The 20,034-nt window shown below is 65.9% G+C and overlaps 2 protein-coding genes across 2 annotated transcripts; both read right to left on the bottom strand.

Moving 5' to 3' along the window:
• Positions 1-4,093: 4,093 nt before the first annotated feature.
• EMIHUDRAFT_446237 (hypothetical protein) lies at positions 4,094-6,303 on the bottom strand. The gene is made up of 6 exons (XM_005762313.1): positions 5,778-6,303; positions 4,759-5,393; positions 4,647-4,687; positions 4,476-4,569; positions 4,372-4,412; positions 4,094-4,301 (listed from the first exon to the last, which is right to left on the bottom strand). Exons 1-2 carry the CDS (start codon positions 6,294-6,296, stop codon positions 5,325-5,327), a joined length of 588 nt encoding a protein of 195 aa, XP_005762370.1. The 5' UTR covers positions 6,297-6,303; the 3' UTR covers positions 4,094-4,301; positions 4,372-4,412; positions 4,476-4,569; positions 4,647-4,687; positions 4,759-5,324.
• A 4,496-nt stretch (positions 6,304-10,799) lies between these two features.
• EMIHUDRAFT_120651 (hypothetical protein) lies at positions 10,800-11,783 on the bottom strand (the record flags this gene model as incomplete). Its single annotated transcript, XM_005762312.1, has 1 exon — positions 10,800-11,783. One exon carries the CDS (start codon positions 11,781-11,783, stop codon positions 10,800-10,802), a length of 984 nt encoding a protein of 327 aa, XP_005762369.1.
• Positions 11,784-20,034: the final 8,251 nt, after the last annotated feature.

Below are 20,034 nucleotides of genomic sequence, written 5' to 3'. Positions count from 1 at the left end.
TGTCCCGAGGAAGACGCCCGTCACGCTTCCGAGCAGTTCGCGGCGCGAGAGGCCCGCGCCGTGCAGTGCAGCATAGCCGCCTTCGAGCAGCAGCCGCTGCTGCGGGTCCATCGCCGCCGCCTCCGCCGGCGAGACGCCGAAGAAGGCGTCGTCGAAGAGGTCGATGTCTCCGAGCAGCGCGCCGTGGCGCATCCGGCCCGCCACGGCTGTGCCGTCGCCGGAAAGAGACCAACGCTCCGCGGGCGCCTCGCTCACCGCGTCCGCACCCGACGCCGCCATCTCGCGGGCGCCTTTTAGCCCGGTGTTTGGCGGGAGGTTGGCGGAGAAGCCGGAGAACCAGGCCACACGCTCGGCCAGGCACGGGGCGAGAGCTGAGGCGGCCGGCTCTGGTCCGCTGCCGGTGGACCGCCGGTGGACGAGCAGCACGAGTGCCCGCACCGTCGGGGCGCTGAAGAGATCGGACGGCGCCAGGGCGGCGAGTGGGTGGCGGCTGGTGAGCCGCTGAGCGAGCTGCTCGATGTCAAACGAGTCCAGGCCAAGCTCCATCAGTCCACGGTCGGCGGACGCGAGCGGGGCGCCGACCATCGCCTCCACCTCGGCTTGCACGCTCGCCACGAGGGCTGCGGGCGGCAGCGACGAGTCAGAGGCACCGCCGCCTCCAGATTCGGATCGGCTGCTGACTGCCGCGCCTGCCGACGGGTGAGCGACGGGACGCTCGCGGAGGTGGGCGGAGGTGCTGCTACTGTTGGCGGGATGGCGGCGCCTGGCAGAGGCCGTTGATTTGGCCGCTCTGTCGGTCCGGCGGTGTAGAGGTGCTGGAGGGCAAGCACGGGCAGTCCAGAGCTCCTGTAGCCCGCGTGGACCTGTAGGTAGGGAAGGGCGGCCACGGGGTGGCGACAATCGTCAAATGCACACCCGCACAGGCGGGCACACGCGGCGACGGCGCTCGCACCGTCAGAAGCCTGTCCGTGGCGGGGACGCCTGGCGCCGAGGCTCGAGATTCTGCAAGTGCCACCCGCTCCCAGCGGCGGGTGACCGGCGGTTCGTGCATGTTGCGAGCTGCGTTGTGATGCTCTGCGGTGATGCGTTCGGACTCTCAGCGGTGTCTGGCTCCCCCCGACGCAGATGCACCCCCGCCGCGAAATAAAATATTGTACGCCTTAGCCCCCCTCCACTAGCGGGGAGATGGAGATGGAGGGGCGCCGCACGGCCGGTCGGTGCTGGATGATAAGGAGTCGTCGGCCGGGACGCGTCGCTTCGAGTTTACGATTGTGGAAATACTACCCGGCGGAAATACCCGGCGGAATACCCGGCGGAAAAGAAACCCGCTACATAAATCGACAACAAAACAAATCGCAACAACATACCTAAAACCTTTCTGAAATGTGGCGCCTTGTTTGCAAGAAATTTCTGTGGTCTGCACCTTGTAGCTTGTTTCTGGATGCAGGTTGCAGCTGAGTCACAAGGACCATTCCGCGTTCGACCATTCACCGTTTGGTCAGCAGCCTTTGCCGTGGGGCGGTGAGCCTATCACCGGGCTGTGAAATCTCTCGTTTTCTTGCTCCAAAGGCGAAAAAGAAGTTTAAGTCGTGGCGGAGTCCGAACGTCCCTAGGTCGCCCTCGGCGACCGTCTCGCCTCGGCCTCTCGCCGCTGGCACTGAATATGCGCAACATCCATCCGTCCACAACTAATTGGTTAGAGCACACCCTCGTCTCTGCGCCACAATGGCTGCGTGACGGGCGAGCTCCCAGTGTGGACAGAGTGTGGATTTGTCACAGCGTTGAGATCAGAATGGAGCCAGTCGCGAGTCGGACCATTCAGTAGCCCTGAGCAGTGCCACTTTCTACACGGTCGGGGCGGGAAGGGCGGACATGGACCCGCCGCGAACTCCCTTGTATGGGCAGTCGCTGCCGGCCGTGAACCCCTTCAATCAGAAGAATGAATGCGCACGCGAGGCGTACGTGGAGAGCCACTGCTTGATGGATGTGGCACCTGTGCGGGTGTGCCGCCGTCTCGGCATTGTCCTCTCCCTGGGAGTGTTGACGCGGCCTGGAGTTCGGCAGCTGCCTGCGTCGATCAACCAGCTCGCTCGCGGCTCGGCTGCGGCTCGGCTGCGGCTGGCGGCGTCTCGCGTCTCGCTCCTCTGTGCGGCCACATACTCGAGTGACTCGGCTTCTGTCCTCTTCGGTCTGTCCACAACTCCCTACCAATGCCTGTCCCTGCATGCTCTCTGCTGAGACTCTCCCTTCCCAACGACCACCAGGTGAATGCCGCTCACTGCTGAGACGACGCACCAGTCGTTCCAGTCGACCTCTCTACAGAGCACCACACAGGCCCACACAAAACCTAATTTTTGAACGCGGAGGCCTAAAAGTGCCCCACCCGTATTTGTACTCGTGCGTGTGTGGTGCGGATTGTGGGCTCAGCGGGGGCAGCCTCGCCTCCTCCCTCTTTTTCCCTTCTGCCCGTGCGTGCCTGTCTCTGTTCTGTCGGAATCGTCTGTCTGTGTGAGAGGGTCGGCCCGCGACATGCCCGCGAGAGTTGCACAGGTGCGTGTGACGTGTGAGGCACACTCTGGCGGCGCTAGAGGCCAACCACTGCAACGGCAACATCTGCGCACTGATTCGAGAAATCCCTTCCCCCCTGGCCCTGGATGTGAGGTTAATGACACTGCACTCCAAGTGCTCCAAGTCGCCACACAGACCTCCGCAACCGACAAGCGCGCGGCAGAGACCAGGTCAGAGAGAGAGGTTTTTGAAAACCAACCAACAAGAAATCACGACTCCCTTCTCTTCCAGCGTTCCAGGTCAGTGGTTCGAGAGAGATTTTTAGCAACGACCTTAACGAGAGGTTATACGAGCGTCATCTTGTAGTGAACAGGCCGACTTCGCGGTTTGAGCGCCCAGCGCAGACCGACCGACCGCAGGGGGGGTCCGGTCGGCGGCCGCGGAAGACCGCAAACCGCAGGGGGGGTCTGGTCGGTCGGAGCGCAGACCGAGGGGGGGGTCGGTCGGGTTGGCTCGAGGGTCACACCGCACACGCTCGCCGCAGCTGTGAATAAATTAGTATCTCGAAATACTAGAGACACCAAGCGACCTCTCCCCGTCTAATCACTCCTCGTGACGTCGTCCGAGTTGCTGAGCTCGAGACCGCGCTCAGGATTGGGTCGGAACACGAGCTCGTCCATGTCCACGCTCTGGTCGTCGTCGTCGTCCATGATTAGCTTCGCCGGCGACACACTGTAGCCGTTGACGAGCCGCTTGAGCGCGGCCACGGGCCAGCACCTCCTTCTGCCGGCCGCGCGCCCACGGGGGCAGCGTGCAGTAGAACTCCTCGAAGGTGAACTGCTCCTCCTCCGACTCCAAGAAGAGGTCCACCTCCCTCTCCACCTCCGTCGTGAGGTTGATCTGTAGCTTGAGGGGTGTGTCGCCGCTGTCGCTGTCCTCGTCCTCGTCCTCGTCCTCGTCCTCGTCCTCGTCCTCCGCCTCCCCGCCTCCTCCTCCGCCTCCGCCTCCTCCTCGCCCTCGCCCTCGTTCTCCGAATCGGACGGATCGCCTAAGCTCTGCCCGCGCGAAAATTTGGAGACGTGGCCCCAGCTTCGGCTGAGGGCTGACAAGCTGCCGAGCCCAAATCACTGTGAGAGTCGTGATTTCTTGTTGGTTTTCAAAAATCTCTCTCACACATGTGCATGCACATGTGCATGGACATGTACATGTATGTTGTGGCTTGTGCATGTGAGAGAGATTTTTAGCAATGACGTGTGTTGTCATGTGAGAGAGATTTTTAACAATACCAAACAACACAACAAGTGTAAAAGGCGCTACGCAAGAAACACAACTCACAAGATGTTGCTGAGTCACAGCCACCTAGGATCCACCTCAACTAAGATCAAGTGCTGCGAGCGAGCGATCTACTGGGGGCCCGCCTTGCCACCGATCTTCTTGTGCGCCTTCCAATCGCTCTTTTGGCACCCGACAGAGCAATACTCCACCTCGTGGCAACGAGCGCACTCCTTCAGACGCATTGAGGCAGAGGCGGCGGCACCGCAGCAGCCCACCTGCGTGCGAACGGAAAAAAAAAAGCCTTTTTCTAGAGTCTAAAATGGTTAGGTTGTTGGCGACGGTGCTCTGCGCGCTCCTCTCGTGCGCGGAGGCTTTCCGGCCGGCGCCGCGAGCGTGGGGTGGCCACGTTGCTGCGCGGAGCTCGGTGCGGATGGCGGTGTCCAAGGGCGACCTGGTTGACGCCATCGCGGCCCGCGCTGGCGTCTCCAAGAAGATGGCCGGCGCCGTCCTCTCGTCCGGTGGGCGCGAGAGCGGCACGCGCGCCTCGCGTCCCTGCCGTTCACCCCTCTTTGCCCTCCCCGCTCGCAGCGCTCGACGTGATCGTCGAGTCGGTTGCTGATGGCAACAAGGCGCGCGCGCTCGCCCGGCGCTCCTCCGCGCCTCCGCGAGATATCCGCCCGTGAGCGTGTCAGGTGTCGCTCGTGGGGTTCGGGACCTTCGACTCCAAGGAGCGGGCTGCCAGGGAGGGGCGCAACCCGCAGACGGGCGAGAAGATGCAGATTGCAGGCGTGCCTCACCTGGCGCCCCCACCCTGGTGCCGCCCCCGCACCTGACTCGGACCCGTCTCTGCTCCGCCTCCGCAGCCACCGTCGCGCCCACCTTCTCCTTTGGCAAGGGCTTCAAGGTGCCACAGACGTCCTCGCCCACAGCCCCGCTCCTCCTCACCCCGCTCCTCGCTTTGGCTTTGCCTCTTAGGACGCATGCAAGCGCTCCTACTCTGCCTCGGTCGCGACGCGCACGCTGAACGGGCACGAGGCCCCCTGACCTGAGGCCACCATCCCCGCCTTTACGCCGCATGTCGCTATGATTCCAAGCAGTCCAGCTCCTGTCGGTGCTCGGCTCGCCTCTAATATAGTCTCGCGCGGGCGCGTCTCGCGGTCGCGCGCCGGCCGCCGCGCGCGCGGCGCTGCGGCGTGGCCCGCCGCGCGTCCCCCTGTACGGTTGGATTTGATGGGTTCTCTTCTTTCGAAGTGAGCCACTCCCAGTTTCATCCTCGCGGTCCTCGGTTTGTACTGTAGAGGCTAAAATTGAGAGCAAAGAGCATAACCACGTCCCCCGCGCCACACGATCTCCGCTCTCTGGCCTCCGAGCATCGCGTGCGTGTCTCCGCACGAGAGAGACAAGACCGTGTGGGGAGTAAACAGACAAGGACGGCGAGTTGTTGCGCACGAACGCCAGGTCGTGCCCACGCAGGGCGTGCGTCCAGAGCGAACAGGTGGTGGGTACGGCAGGGCCTCCGCACGTCACGGCGAGGGCACTGTTTACCGGTTGGACTTGGCGACGCGCTCAATCTCGTCCTTCTTCTTGATGGCGTAGGAGTTGGACGAGCCCTGCGCAAGCAAGCAGCCGGTGGTGGCTGAGAGAGGCGGCCGCGCGCTCGAGGCGGTGGGGCAAGAGGCAAGGGGGGGGGGGGGGGGCCCCCCCTCCAAGAATTCCCCCCGCCACCCAAAAAGGGCCCCCCTTTAAACGGGGCCAATTCGGTGGCCCCCACCCACACGCCCTCCCCCCCTTCGCGCACACGCTCCCTGCGCGATCGCACAGCTGTGCGTGCGCGCGGGGCTGTGGGTCGGGCGTGAGGGTCCGGGCCACACGACAGCAGCGCGAAGGGCGGCGAATGCGGCAGCGGCGGAAACGCGCGTCCGGTGGGCGGCAGCAAGCCGCCGTTAGTGGGTGGGCGTCTCGGCGGCACAGAGGCGGGCGGCGGCGGCGCGCGCCTTTGCGGCGTTCATGATCTCATCGGCGAGGCACTCGGCAATCGTCTTGATGTTGCGAAACGAAGCCTCGCGCGCGCCCGTCGTCATCAGGTAGATGGCCGTGTTGACACGGCGCAGCGGCGACACGTCGCACGCCTGGCGCCGCACAGCGCCGCCGCCGCCGACGCGGGTCGAGTCCTCGCGTGGGCCGCAGTTGATGACTGCGTCGACGTAAACCTGGACTGGGTTGGAGTCCGTCAGCAGGTGGACGATCTCAAAGGCGTGCTTGACGATGCGCACAGCCATCAGCTTCTTGCCGTTGTTGCGGCCGTGCCGCATCATCGAGCAAACCATGCGCTCGACAATAGGGCACTGCGCCTTGCGAAAGCGCTTCTTCTGCCACCGGCCCTGCGAGTGGGGCAGGAACTGCGCATACTTCGGTTTGCACGCGATGTAATCCTCCAGCGATATGTCCTTGACCTCCACCTCCTCGAACGACCACTTTCCGAAGAGCTTTGGCTCAGTCGCGAAGCCCGACATCGCAGCGTCTGCGCAGCGCAGCGGGGCACACAGTGAGCATATGCGGCCGCCCCCGAAGCGGCGGTGCGGGGCGCTTGGCGCGCGCGTGGCGCCACGGTCGCATGCGGGGCGACGCGGTCGCGAGTGCAAGTGTGAGAGGGCGGCGAGGCCCGCGCGTAGCACAGCGAGGCGCAGCACGCCTGCTCTGAAAGGCACGCGGAGCTTGAAAGAATTATTCCACGAGCGGCCCCTGCCACCGCCTCCACCCCCGCCGCCGACGGGGCCGCCACCGTACGGACCCGCTCGGAATGACCTGGGGGATCCGGAACCGCCCCGCCGGAGGCTGGTGTACCCGGGAGGAGGAGATGGGCACACATCATTTGGGGCCTGGCGCTACCTCTATGTGGCCCGATGCGCGATGGAGAGCGGGGGGATCGGCGTTTCACACCACCCCAGCAAGTTCCCTTCAACCACACCGGCTAGGTCCTGGGTGATGTGTAGGGCGGGGGCGGGGTGGGGGTTGTCATTCCCGGCGAGAACCTCGCCAGGTGTTCACAGCTCGTGCGCTGTGAGCAGCTCCCTCTGGTCTATATACTGGTGTGGTTCTGTCCCTAGTCTCGGAGGGGGGCTTGAAGCTAAGAATATTTTTTCATTGTCTCACTGTGGCGCGTCGAGCCAATTGCGAGTTGCAACTCTTCTGATCGCTACCCGGATGGCGGATGCCCCCCGCGCGCTCTGACTCCGGCGTAAAAAACCAACGAGTTTGTGTGTCCGCTGCGAGGCGCGGCCGCTGAAATAAATAAATGAAGGCGCATCGCGGTTTCTACCACGACGCGATCTTTGTCAAGCCAAAGCGCAACAACTTTCAACCTGCTGCTCCACGAGACGTTCGGCGGCGGCTTATGAATCGCCCACCGCCGTTCTCAAGCTGCGCCGCCTCGCGCGCAAAGTCGCGCGCGGCAGCGTCGACCGCACGGCCTACCTACTCGCCCAAGTACTCGCTCTCTTTTATGTCCCACACCATGCAGAGCGCATCTCTCTCTCTGTTGTGCGAGGCGTGAACCGCGCCATTCCGCATTCGCTCTCACCTGGCAACCCTGTCTGCACGTCTCGGTGAACAGGGCGCCAGGCCCCAAATGATGTGTGAGTGTTAGAGTCATTTGGGGCCTGGCGCTCGCTACCTCTACCTATGTGGCCCGATGGAGAGCGGGGGGATCGGCGTTTCACACCACCCCAGCAAGTTCCCTTCAACCACACCGGCTAGGTCCTGGGTGATGTGTAGGGCGGGGGCGGGGTGGGGGTTGTCATTCCCGGCGAGAACCTCGCCAGGTGTTCACAGCTCGTGCGCTGTGAGCAGCTCCCTCTGGTCTATACTGGTGTGGTTCTGTCCCGTCGTCCGGCTTTCATTTTTTTATTCATTCTCTCGTACCTTGAGGTGCGTCAACAACCCAACAAAACACGCTCTGCGAGACGAGAGAGCGGCACGAGCTCTTTCTAGATACAGAGGGTCTCTCGGCATCGGATGAGGTCTTGAGTGCTGTCTCTCCGATGGAGCAACTCGAGCACTTGGAGCACTTGGAGTGCAGTCGGTAAGTCCGAGTTTTTCTTCTCTTAAACTTACACTCCGGATCGCCCGTCGGCCGGTCAAGGCGAGAGGGCCCACATCTCTCCTTCCGCGCCCCGCTTCCACTCCCATTCAGGCAGCCGACACCCCATCGGATCGGCGGCGACGGGTGCGATCTCGCCGTCTGAGCCGCATTCTGCACCTCCCAAAAAGTATGGTCGGGATTACGCACACAGCGGAGCTGCTTGGCGTCAGTGGTGGACATGGGTCGATGGTCGGGTACAACAAGCGCTTCTCTGCAATGAATGGGAGGAATGCCAACCTTGCCTGTCTGGCCGACATGCAAGCTGCCGCAGCCCTGGGCCGAGCTTGGTCGGACTTTGGCCTCTGGCTGCTACCGCGAAGAAAGGCACCCGTGTATCTACGCCTCACCCGTGTAGTGGGCAGAGTGGTCCACAAGAGGAGCAAGGCTGATCCATGTCGGCAACCCTCAAAGAGCCTGCCTGTTGCGGACATCACCATCTACCCACCCGCGGCGCAGCAGCAGTTCGAGTCTATGGCTCGTGTGCCTGTCCTCGGGCACGCCGAGCCAGCGGCGGGCATCACGGGTCTGCTGCGGCTGGCGGTCGGTGTGCGTGACCGGGTGGCGCCGCCGAACAGCCAGCTGCGCGCTGTCAAACCGCACGTGGTGGAGGCGTTCGACGGCATCTCGTGCACGCTTCCGACCCAGCTGTCGGCCGCGCCGGCGTGCTACGCGCAGGCGAGCGGGCTCTGCGCCGGCGGCGTGAGCTCGTTTGGGTACAGCGGCACGATCGTGCACACGCTGCTCCAGTACGACGGCGTGGCGCGTGGCGCGGGCAGGCCGGCGGCGGCTTCGTCGCCGCAGTACGTGCGCCGGTCCTTCGCGTGGTCGGAGCAGGCGCATCCGCTAGCGCAGGGAGTGGACGCGGTGGCGCCGAGCGGGCTCGTTCGCTACGCATCTCCGGCAGCCGGCGCACTGCGCAGCTAGGTGGCGGACCAGGGCCGCGTCGCTTACCTGGCTCTGGCTACCTCGAGATGGCGCGCGCGGCGAGCGACGCGGCGACCGACGCGGCGACCGAAGCGGCGAGCAGCTTGCTGCGGCGCGTCTTCTTCCTGCAGCCCCTCTTGCTCGACGGCGACGTGGCACAGTTGCGCGTGGTGTGCGAGGAGGAGCGAGGAGGAGCGCTTCGAGGTGCGAAGCGAGCTCACCGAGGAAGGGGCAAGCACCGCCCATTGCGGCGGCTCGACGAGGCGTCGGGTCTGCCTTGGCCGGGTGCGTCTCCTCGCTGCTTCGACGCCTATCCAGCTTGGCCAACCTCGCTCGCGCGGTGTGGGCGCAGGCGTGCTCGACGGCGCTCGCCGTCGCCTCCGCATGCTCAGGCCGGAGCTCTGCCGTCCGCCGCTCCGCCACCGTGCTCCGAGGCGTCGGGTCTGCCTTGGCCGGGTGCGTCTCCTGGCTGCTTCGACACCTGTCCGGCTTGGCCAACGTCGCTCGCGCGGTGTGGGCGCAGGCGTCCACGTTGGTCGTTGCCGCGTACGGACTCTATGGAGGACCCGTCGCCAGACGACGCAGGGCAGAAGACGGTGAGGCGGAGCAAACGCGCAGGGCGAGACGAGGGAGGGAGCAGGACTTTGCGGAGATCAGCAGGAGGATGTACGACGAGATTAGGAGCAGCAGGGACCCGAGGGACCATGTGGAAGACGGCTAGTGCTAGTTAGTCCCCCAGCGGGAGGACGACCCCGGCTAGTCGCCGACCACACCCACAAAGAACCCTGCACAAAGATCGCAAGGGCGGGGACCTGTTCCTTTTTACCCATCTCACAGTAGAGAGGTGTCCGTTTTTATTTATTTATTTTAAGTAAGTAAAGAAAGAAAGAAAGAAAACAGACAACCCAAGGGAGGGATGGGAGGACGGCACGCCGCCACCACACAGGGATTTTAAGGAGAGGGGTGTGATGCGCTAGCCGTCGCCCACCCTAGGGAGTCTGCCTCTTCCTATCTCTTTTCGCAGTCTCTCGCCGCTTCTCGCTGCAACCTTCATGCCATTTTAAGTAAGTATGGGAGAGTTTCCTATCTGGTTTCTTTCTTCTTCTCGCCGGCGGATGGTGCTTCCAATCATTCCCGGTCCGTGGAACGACGCCTCGTCGCCGGCGAGCTCACCTGGCTTATACACAAGCAGCGACAGCTCACACGCAGCTACGGAGCCCGGCTTCGGTGCCGCCATGCAGGCTGGGGCGTTGGCTGCCGCGGCACAGCCTGACGGTCCGGCACAGCCGCAGCTTTTGCCGTCGCAGCCCATGGCAACGCCACAGCCGGCGCAGCTGCCGCAGCCGTTGCAGCCGTCGCTCCCGCAGCCGGCTCTCCCGCAGCAGGCGACGCCATCGCAGCCGCCGCCGCTGATGTTGTCGCAGCCGTCGCAGCCATCGCAGCTGCCGTCGCCGCAGCAGCCGCCGCTGCCGCCGCAGCAACAGCCATTGCAACAGCCGTCGCCACAGCAGCTCTCACCACAGCAGCTCTCACCGCAGCAGCCGTCACCGCAGCAGCCGTCGCCGCAGCAGCCGTCGCCGCAGTCGTCGCCGCAAACGCAACCTCCGGATTTGACATCGTCTCCGCTCCCTCCTGGGCCTGCTTGAGCCGCTGTCGCGGTCCCTGTTCGTCCCACTGGCTGTTGGCCCGTCCCTGCGTTGCCTCCGTTATCCCTGCAGGATCGGGATGTTTTCCTTTTCTCGTTGTGGTCCCTGACCTGTCGACGCTGTTGTTGACTGTTGTGTTGCGGTGTTGACTGTTGTTGCGGTGTGTTTGCTCAGGAGTTTTGTCTGGCCGTGATCAGGCAGCTTGCCAGGGTTGCATGTACTTAATTATGCGCAAATTTCCCAAACCATCCGTCCGCCGGCGTCATCCACGATCCACGTTCATGCGTGCCCCTACCACGCTCTCTCTAAACACTCCCGCACGCCTCTTTCTCTGTCGTCCCCGCCACCGCTCCCAGCGCGGCGCCGTTGCTCTCTCCGCTCCCCGCTGTCGTCGCCGGCGCGGCGGCGGGCGGGCGCTCGCAGGGCGGTGAGTGCGCCGGCTTTGCCAGTCCCATCAGGAGGCTGGCGTGCTTCTTGCTCTCCAGAGAGCCTCCTGCGCCGCCATTCCCTCGGCGCTTCCTCCCCGACGCATCCAGGATGCGCTTGCTCTCAAGCGCGAGGACGAGCGCGGCCTGGTCGGGCCGCTCCCACGTGCCGAAGCTCACGTTCGACTTGAGCCCCAGCCTCTCCAGCTCCTTCTGCCCGGGAGCCCAGAGCGCCTCATAGCGGTCGGCAGCGCCGGCCGATTTTCTGCTCCTCTTGAAGACGCCCGCGTAGCCCGACTTGTTGCGTGTCGACCTGGTGAGCTCGAGCCCGTGCGCCTCGGCCTCCTTCTCAACCTCGTCCCCGCTCAGCGCATCGATCCTCGCCCGCTCCTCCGAGTGCCTCTTCCACCACGTGTCCCCCACCGCCGCCACCTCGTTGCCCGTCGTATCGCTCGGCACGAGGCACGAGGCGGAATCTAGTGCGCCCCCCGGCCGCTCGTGGGATCCGGCTGACACCGTGGCCTCCTCGGCGACTGCCTCCGTGTTGCGAGCCTTCAGCGGCCCACCCCATTGGCGACTGGCGCCTGCGGCGCCCACCGTTGCACCAGACAGCGTCTTGAAGTGCCGAGCACACGCGAGCGCGGCGTGCTCCGCAGTCGCGAACTTGCCGAGCGACGTCCTCCTGGGACCGTACACCACCGCAAGGAACGGGTGGGCCGGCGCCTTCTTGAAGCCGGGCGAGCGAAAGACGTTCTGGAAGCCGGTGCCGTTGTTGGACGGCACGAGCTCGAGACCCTCCTCTCGCGCGGCGGCGCGTGCCTCTTCGGCGGTCAGGTGGTTGTCGCAGCTGCTGTTTCCGCACATGCGGGCAGAGGGTCACCTGCCGCGAACCGACGGCGGTTTGGGGGCCAAAACAAGAATTCTTAACAAGAAGCCTAAAAACAAGAATACCGGCTGGTCTATTCCGGTCCCCACCATATACCTAAAACCATGATGGTTCGAGGTGAAAAACACAGGGGTTGCGAGTTGCTGTGAAATCTGAGCCACACCGCGGTTCAAGGGATCGAGCCTCTCGCTCTCGCTCTCGCGTCGCTGCAGCCTCTCCGCGCTTGCTTTTGGAGAGTCCGCGCGGCAGCGAGTGTCGAAGCGGTCATGCCTGGCACACTGACATACGTCTGGTGCTCCGCACTCGCCATCGCTCTCCTCATCTCTGACGTGTCGAGGCACATGCTCCCGAGCTCCTCGAAGATCAGTCAGCCGTCTCAAGTGCTGCACCCCAAGATCTCCGTGCGGCTGCGAACACGCGGACCAGCGACTGCTCCGTCTGGCCTCTTCCGCTCGATGGGGCTGGCCGTGCGCCCTGCCACAGATATCGCCGTGCCGTCGGGAAACGCCTCAGACGGCCTCACCTACGACGGCTGCCTCGACCATGACGCACTGGTGGATGGCTGGCCCGAAGATCGCGTCGACCAGTCTTCCTTGCCGCGTGAGGTGTCTCATCGGGGCGACCAGCAGCCTCTTGCACCATCCAGCTACTGCTTCCCGCCGCCTCCGCTGCCGTCGACTCTACAGATTGCCGCGAGAGTGGCTCCGTCCAGCTTCAGTCGCGGTGGAGAATACCCGTTTGTGTTCCAGACTTTTCGATGTGACGACCTGCAGTCCTACCACAATCTGTCTGCGTTCCAGACTTTTCGATGTGACGACCTGCAGTCCTACCACAACCCATCCGCGTGCCTCTCAACGCTTGCTCCGCCGAGCACGACTCCCTCACCGCCACACTCTTCACCAAGGCTGCAGCTACCCGGAGGAGCTCGCTGGTTCCACCCCGACTTTACTCTCCCTGGTCAGCCCCACGCCCGCCCGCCCGACCCACGCGCCTCCGTCTCGCGCGATCACACACGCGCCACATCTCCCGGTCTGGCTTGACCGCCGCGGGTGCCCCTGACGGCGTTCGGAGATCCCTGGGCACTAGGCCGGAACCCCGCAAGGGTCTACGGTACTTCCCCACCCTTCTCGGCATTGCGCCGATGGGAGCCCCCCTGCGGGTTGGGAGCCGGCGCCTAGAGCGGGGAACGAGAACATCGACTGCGTCCGAAAGGGCGTGAGGCAACCTCGGCTTAGCGATCGGCATGGCCCGATCGTGGGACCCACCCGAGCAGCGAAAGCTGGGGGTCGCTCGCACTCGCACCGCCCCACCTGCGCAGAATCCCCTCGGACTGTGCAGATTTGCATTTGCCTCCCCCATCGCAGATTCCACTGTCGCGTCCGTGGCGTCGCCGTCGCCGTCTTTGTCGCCGTCTTCGCCGCCACCGTTGGAGCGCTGGCTGGTGCCACCACCTTCACCGCTAGCCCCGAGGTCTACGTCTCAACGATCGCCGTTGCCATGCCCAGCTCCGCCGTTGCCGCCGGTACCGCCGCATCCTGCCTCGCTGCCGTCGCTCTCGCCGCTCTCACCGCCGCCGTCCTCGCCACCGCCGCCACCGCCGCCGCCACCGCCGCCGCCATCGGAGCCGCCACCATCGCCGTCGCCATCGCCACCTCCGCCTTCCCTGCCCGCCGAGGAGCCGCAGCCGTCGACCCCAAGTCACAAAGCCCTACGGTCGTTCAGCTCGTGTCCGTCGAGACGTCTGCCTCGGCCCTCAATGCCGTCACCGCCGATGCCGCCGCCGCCTCTTCTCTCCCAACCACCGATGCCGTCGGCACCAGCGCCATCGCGCTCGCCGCCGTCCCCACCGCCTACGCCGCCATCAACGATAATGTCACCGCCATCAACGCCTTCGTCGCCTTGCCCGCCAGCTCTAGTGCAGCCACCACCGTCATCACTGCCACCACCGTCAGCTCTGCCGCCGTCGTCGGCTCTGCCGCCGTCGCCGCCGCCGTCGCTTCCCGTCGACCCACCGTACCCGCCGCCTCGACCGTCGTCGCCGCCTCCGTCGCCGCCGCCGCCGTTGTCATCCCCGCCGTCGTTGCCGCCGCTGCCGCCGCTGGTACCGCTCTACACCTTTGGCCTTCCGCACGCGGCAGGCCGTGGCCCTGGCCCTGCCAGTCCAGTCCATGCGAGAGTCGATCCAATCGACGCGATCCTCGCTGTCATCCTCCTCTTCGTGAGTTGCGTGTGCATCCGTTGCTTCTTCGGGTGGTGCTCCCGCCGTCCATCTCAAAGCGAGAAAGACCAAGCTCGGGCGCGGGAGGCATTGCGCCCCTCGCGCACGCGGGGCATCGTCGCACTCTGTTTCCTCGTGACACTCTGCGTCGCCGTCCTCGGTGGCATCCTCGGCACGCTCGCGCACTACTTCGCCGCCGGTGCGGAGCCGATCGGAATGATCGTGACGCACGCGGTTATGCCGACGCATCCCGTGGTGGGCCGCGTCCTCTGCTGGGCCGAGGCTGCCGTTCACGTCGTCTACATCGTTGTCCTGGCGGTACTCGTGCTGCCCGGAATGAAGGCGGCAGTCCTTATGCTGTTCTGGCCAACGTGCTGGCTGCTGCCCATGGCGTCCTGTGCAGTCGTGACGTTGTCGTGGCATCTCGTCGCCATGCACGTCCAGCTGCTGCTCCTCATCTGTACCCTTCTCGCGGCAGCCACGGTCGCCGACCTGATCGATTATTCAGGCTGCTTCGATGCCACAGCCGCAAACGCATATCTGGCTTTGACAGCCTATGCAATCCTTAGTCTGACGGGCGTTGTGATCCGGAACTCAGCTGCTCTCCGATGCATCGGCCTCGCCTTCGCCCGTTGCGCCTTCTGGCAGCATCGACGCCTCCCCGACCTCGCCAATCTTGCGGTGTGCTCCACAGCGCTTGCTGCCGCCTCCGCGTGCTCAGCTTGGGGCTTCGTTCCAGCCAGCTTGGCCATCGTCGCCGTCGCCGCGGCTCCACAGATCGGCCTCGTCCTCGCCCAGCGCGTCGCGTGGGGTTGCCTCCCCGATTTGGCCACCTTGATTGCCGCCGCGTACACGTGCTCGGTGATGTTCCTCCTCCCGACCGGCATGATCGTCGCCGCAGCTGCCTTCGTGCTCGTCCCCATTTGCTTTCGGCTGTTGCTGAGTCGGCCTGTGGTCCGGATCTGTGCGCTGCTGCTCGTGCTGTCCCACCTAGCGGCGCCACTGCTACCGAGCATCGACTTCCCCGAACCTGTCATCGCCTCCGTCGCCTACCTCGGACTCGTTCGTGTCGCCGCCTCCGCAGCTCTCTGGCTCATTCACGCAGCCGCACGCAGAGTCGAGTTGCAGCTGCTGCTGGCCCTCCTCGGTGCGGGGAAGCTCGCGGACCTGACCGGAGCCTCGGGCTGCTACGACGCCGTCTTCAACGCCGCCTTCACCCACATCGTGACTCGGTGGGTGCTGCTCCATCTGTCTCCGACGCGACGGTGGATGCTGCTCGTCGTCTGCTGGCTCGCCCCCGTCGCCGCCGTTGCCACCGCCTCTTCCGCCGCGCCATCGAGCGCCTTGCCGATGGCGGCGCCGCAAGTGGTTGGAGCAGCCTCCGGCGCAGCCAGCCTGCTGACTGCGCAGGTGTCACGCGCCGACGAGGCGTGGGCGAAACGTATGGCCGAGGCTGTCAAAGCCGGATGCAGCAGCGAGGTACAAGCCAAGTTGACGGCTCGTGCCAACTTCACGGTCCCAATGGCGCAGCAGCTCGGCCTGCCGATCTTCCACGTGACGCCCAAGGCAATCGACGACTCGCACGGGAGCTCGGCTAAGCCTTTCATACGCGAAGACGATGGCAAAGTCTTCCTGCGACCGTGCTCCCCCTCGCACGGCGACGCAGACCGCCGCCGGTGGGGCGACGACATCTCGCACGAGCCGGAGCGGGTGTGGGCGGCCGGCTCGCTCGAGGGCGCGCTCCTCAAGGTTCGGCGGCGCGAGGCAAAGAAGCACGACGGGTCGAGGCAGTCCAAGGAGTATACGATTGTCATGATCTTCCCACCGCACAAGCGGTACGCGCCGTTCGATAACGCCTTCACCGCCATGTGTGCCAGCATCGCTGCTGGCGGCTCGTCCCGGCACGCGGTCCTCATCCACGACCCGAGCGGCCCGCCCATCGACGGCCTCGGCCTGGTGGAGCTCTCGATCGGCAACAAGACGACGCCGGCGAGCGCAAAGGCGCGGGTGATGCCACAGAATCTCGGTCGGCCACTCCCGCGGCGCAGCGCGGCGCCCAAGGTCGAGCGGAAGAACGCGCTCATCACGAAATCAATCATCAACAGCATGCACGCCGCCATCATGGACGCCGTGGGCGGCGAGGCGCGTGCGGCAATGGCCAAGGGCGGGCCCGGGACGACCGTCCCCGACGCGATGGCGAAGGGCCAGCCGCTGTACCACGTGTCGCCGTTCACCCTTGGCGGCGGCCCGCGGCCGTTCCAGAAGGATGGTGCGGACACGTACATCAGGCCGCTGTCGCCCTCGCACGCCGACGAGGCGGCGCGTGGCGATCCGAGCCGCAGCCCTGACGCCGTCGACCACGACCCTCTCTTTGGCTGGTTCGCCGGCTCGCTCGTTGACGCGCTCGAGAAGGTGGTGACGCGCGAGAGCAACGCGAGCATCGACAAGTACACCGTCGCAGTCCTCTTCCCGGCCCACGACATGTACTCGACCTTTGACAACTTCTACACGACGTTGTACGCGAACCTCGGCGGCGGCGGCGTCACCATCCACCCCGTCCTCATCGACGCGCCGCGCAGCAACATCGACGGACTCATCGTGTTTGAGGTCACGGTGCAGCGCGCCACGCCGAAGGCGGCGAAGCTCGTATATCACCGCCCTCTCGTCGGCACCGTGAAGCAGCGCGGCTTTGGCTGCTTTGAGAGCTGGTTCGGCGCGCTCCGCACGCGGCTCGCGAGCGTGCTGCCCGCTGACGACCGCCCGCTTCTGGTCCACGTCGTGCCGAAGCGGTTCAAAGAGCTCCACCCCGCCGAAGAGCTCCAGCCGCGCTCGATCCCCGCCTCCGTTCTCGAGGAGGTGCTGTACGATGGGGCGGTACTCGACGAGGCCTCGCTCACGCGGCTGCTTTGGGCCGGCGGTGAGCTCGAGGAGGTGCTCCGCCACGTGGTGGGTGCCGGTCCGCCGCCGGACGCGTGGACGATCGTAATCATCGACCCCACGCACCCCGACTTCTTCAACTTCCTCGCGGCGCCCGGAGCTCGCTTCCGCACCTCTGCCGAGCCGCTGCGGCTGAAGGTGAGCTCCGGGGTACTGATTGCCGAGGTCTGCCGCGCCGTCAAGAAGGTGAGCTCCGGGCCGCCAAAGCTCGTCGTGGAGGTCCAGCGGAGCTGCCTGAGCAGCACGAAGCTGGCGGAGGCGGCGATGGCAAAGCAGGCGGAGAAGGCGTCCGACCTCGGCGAGGACCTCGGCCTGATCGAGGAGCAGTACAGGAAGCTCCTCTCGCTCGACAGCTTCAAGTGCCGCGTGCTCAACCCGAAATTCCGCGAGCAGCTCCGCTGGTTCGTCCAAGAGTTCCTCGGTGGCGACGCCTCGCGCCTTCCGGCAGCCATGTGCAACAGCCTCGCGAAGCGGCTCACCGACGCGGAGTTTAGGGAGCAGCTGCGTTGGTTTGTCAACGACATCCTCGACGGCGACGCCTCGCGACTGCCAACGGCCATGTGCGGCAGCCTCGCGAAGCGGCTCAACGACGCGGAGTTCAGGAAGCAGCTTCGCTGGTTTGTCGACACGTTCCTCGGTGGCGACGCCTCGCGCCTGTCGACGGCCATGTGCAACAGCCTCGCGAAGAGGCTCACCGACGCGGAGTTCAGGACGCAGCTGCGCTGGTTCGTCGACACGTTACTCGAAGGCGACGTCTCTCGCCTGCCGACGGCCATGTGCGACAGCCTCGCGAAGCAGCTCACTGACGCGGAGTTCAGAACGCAGCTGCGCTGGTTTGTCGACAAGTGTCTCGGTGGCGACGTTTCGAGCCTACCGACGGCCATGTGCGACGGCCTCGCGGCCCGACTCACCGACACGGCCTTCCGTGGGAACCTTCTCTGGTTCATCCGCACCATCCTCGACGGCGACGCTGCGCTGCTGCCGTCAATCATGTGCGGCGGCCTGGCGGCCCGCTTGGGCAACATCGACTTTTGCAAGCAGATTTCCGCCATCCTGTGCCTCGCCGTCGAGTGCGGCATCGACAAGGCGACTGTGCGCAAGCAGATCCTCTCACATGGCTCTCCTTTTCTGGACGTCGTTTCCGACCTGCACGCATGGCTCAAGGCACCCGCGTCGATGAGCGACCGTGCGGATCGCTTCGCCCGCCTTGCCAGCAGCAGCTGGACGGACCTGCCATTGACCGTCAAGGATCTCGGGCTGCAGCCCTCGCAGCACGTTAAGAAGCCCGGGGAGGCAGAGGCTATCGAGGGCGGCGGTGAGGGCGGTGGCAGCAGAAGCAGCAGCAGCAGCGGCGGCGGCGGTGATGGCGGCAGCAGCAGTGGCGGCGGCGGTGATGGCGGCAGCGGCAAGCGCAAGCGAGGCGAGTCGAGCCGGCCAGGCGGCAAGCGCGCCAAGCAGTGCCAGTGGACTGCGGGCCAGCTCGTCGAGGTCCGGGGCCTCGCCTCGCAGGATTTGAAGGGCTCGTGGTGGCGGGCAACGATTCGGGGGATCTCTCAGGGAACCGTCGAAGTCGAGTACATGGACCTGAACGGGGAGGCGTTGGAGGGCGGCGAGGCTGTCCAGAAAGCTCGCTTGCGCCCGCCGGTGGTGGCGCCGCCGCTCGCATTTCGCGATCTGCGCGTGGATGACTTGGTGGAGTTTGACATGATTGGAGAGTGCTGGTGGGAGGTTCAGGTGTTGGCGGTCAGCCGCAAGGCTGTCCGCGTCATGTGGGAGGGGAGAATCGAGCACGAGATTGGTGCTGCGGACGTTGCCACAAAGCTTCGGCGGCGGCCAGCTTGAGCCTCGTGCAGCACTCGGGTGTGTCCATTGTGTAGAAAATAGTTTCCAATGAAGATGTGTTCGGTAAGAGGTGGAGCTGGCGAGCTTGGTCGGCGACGCACGGGGTGGTGATGGCGGCGGCGGCGGAGGGCGGTGACAGGGGCGCCAGCATGAGCAAAGGCCCGAGGGGCGAGGGCGGTGGCGGTGGCAGCGATGGCGCGTTGGTGCTGACGGCGGAGATGCTGACGGCGGCAAGGCGGAGGTGGCGAAGCGAAGGTGCTAGCGGTGGCGAGGCGAAGGCGGAGGCGACGAGGCGACGGCGGAGGAGGCGAGGGAAGGCGGAGGCGGCGAGGGTGGTGGCGGGGCAGGTGGCGGCAGCGATGGGGCGTCGGGGGTTGAGGCGAGGCGGTTTTGACGGTAGCGGCGGCGGCGGCGGCGGAGAGGGAGACGGCGGTGATGGCGGTTCAGACCTTAGCGGCAGAGGTTGGCATGGCGGTGGACGTGGGCTGGGCGGCGGCGGCAGGTTGGGGGGCGGCGGCGGCGACGGACGCGGTGTCGCCGAGGGCGGCAGCGGCGAGGGTGATGGCGGGGAGCGCGGTGCCGAGGGCGGCGGCGGCGAGGGGGGTGGCGGGGAGCGCGGCGGCGAGGGCGGCGAAGGCGGGGTCGGGCCGGGTGGTGGCGGCAGCTGGTGGTGCCCGGCGGTGAGGGCGCTGGCGGGGGCGGCGGCGGTGAGGGTGTGGGTGGGGGCGGCTGCCGGCCTGGCGGCGGCGGCGGCGGTGGCGAGGGGGGCGGCGACGGCGGCGGGTCGGCTGGAGGCGAGGGCGAGAGCAGAGGCTGGGCCGAGAGCGGGGGCTGGATGGAGGGCGGTGGCGGCGAGGGGTGGCGGCGCGGGTGACGGCGAGGGCGACGGTGAGGGTAAAGGCGGCGAGGGCGGCGCCGGGGAAGGCGAGGGCGCTGAGGGAGGCGGGCTCGGGGAGGCGGCGGCGGCGGAGGCGGCGAGGGTGGAGGCGGCGAGGTCGGAGGCGGCGAGGGAGGCGGGGGCGACAGCAGCGGCGGTGAGGGTGGTGGCGAGGGCAGAGACGAAGGCAGCGGTGGCGACGGAGGCGGCGGCGAGGGCGGAGGCAAAGGCGGAGGCGAGGGCGGCGGAGGCGACGGTGGCGGGGGCGAGGGCGGAGGCGGCGGAGGCGGCGGTGGCGACGGATCGGTGGCGGGGGCGAAGGAGGCGGTGAAGGCGGTGAAGGCGAAGGAGCGCG

The sequence above is a fragment of the Emiliania huxleyi genome (assembly GCF_000372725.1).
Source record: "Emiliania huxleyi CCMP1516 unplaced genomic scaffold EMIHUscaffold_680, whole genome shotgun sequence".
Classification (NCBI taxonomy): domain Eukaryota; phylum Haptophyta; order Isochrysidales; family Noelaerhabdaceae; genus Emiliania; species Emiliania huxleyi.
The sequence above is the reverse complement of the archived record's forward strand: the minus strand, read 5'-3'. Positions and strand labels throughout refer to the sequence as shown.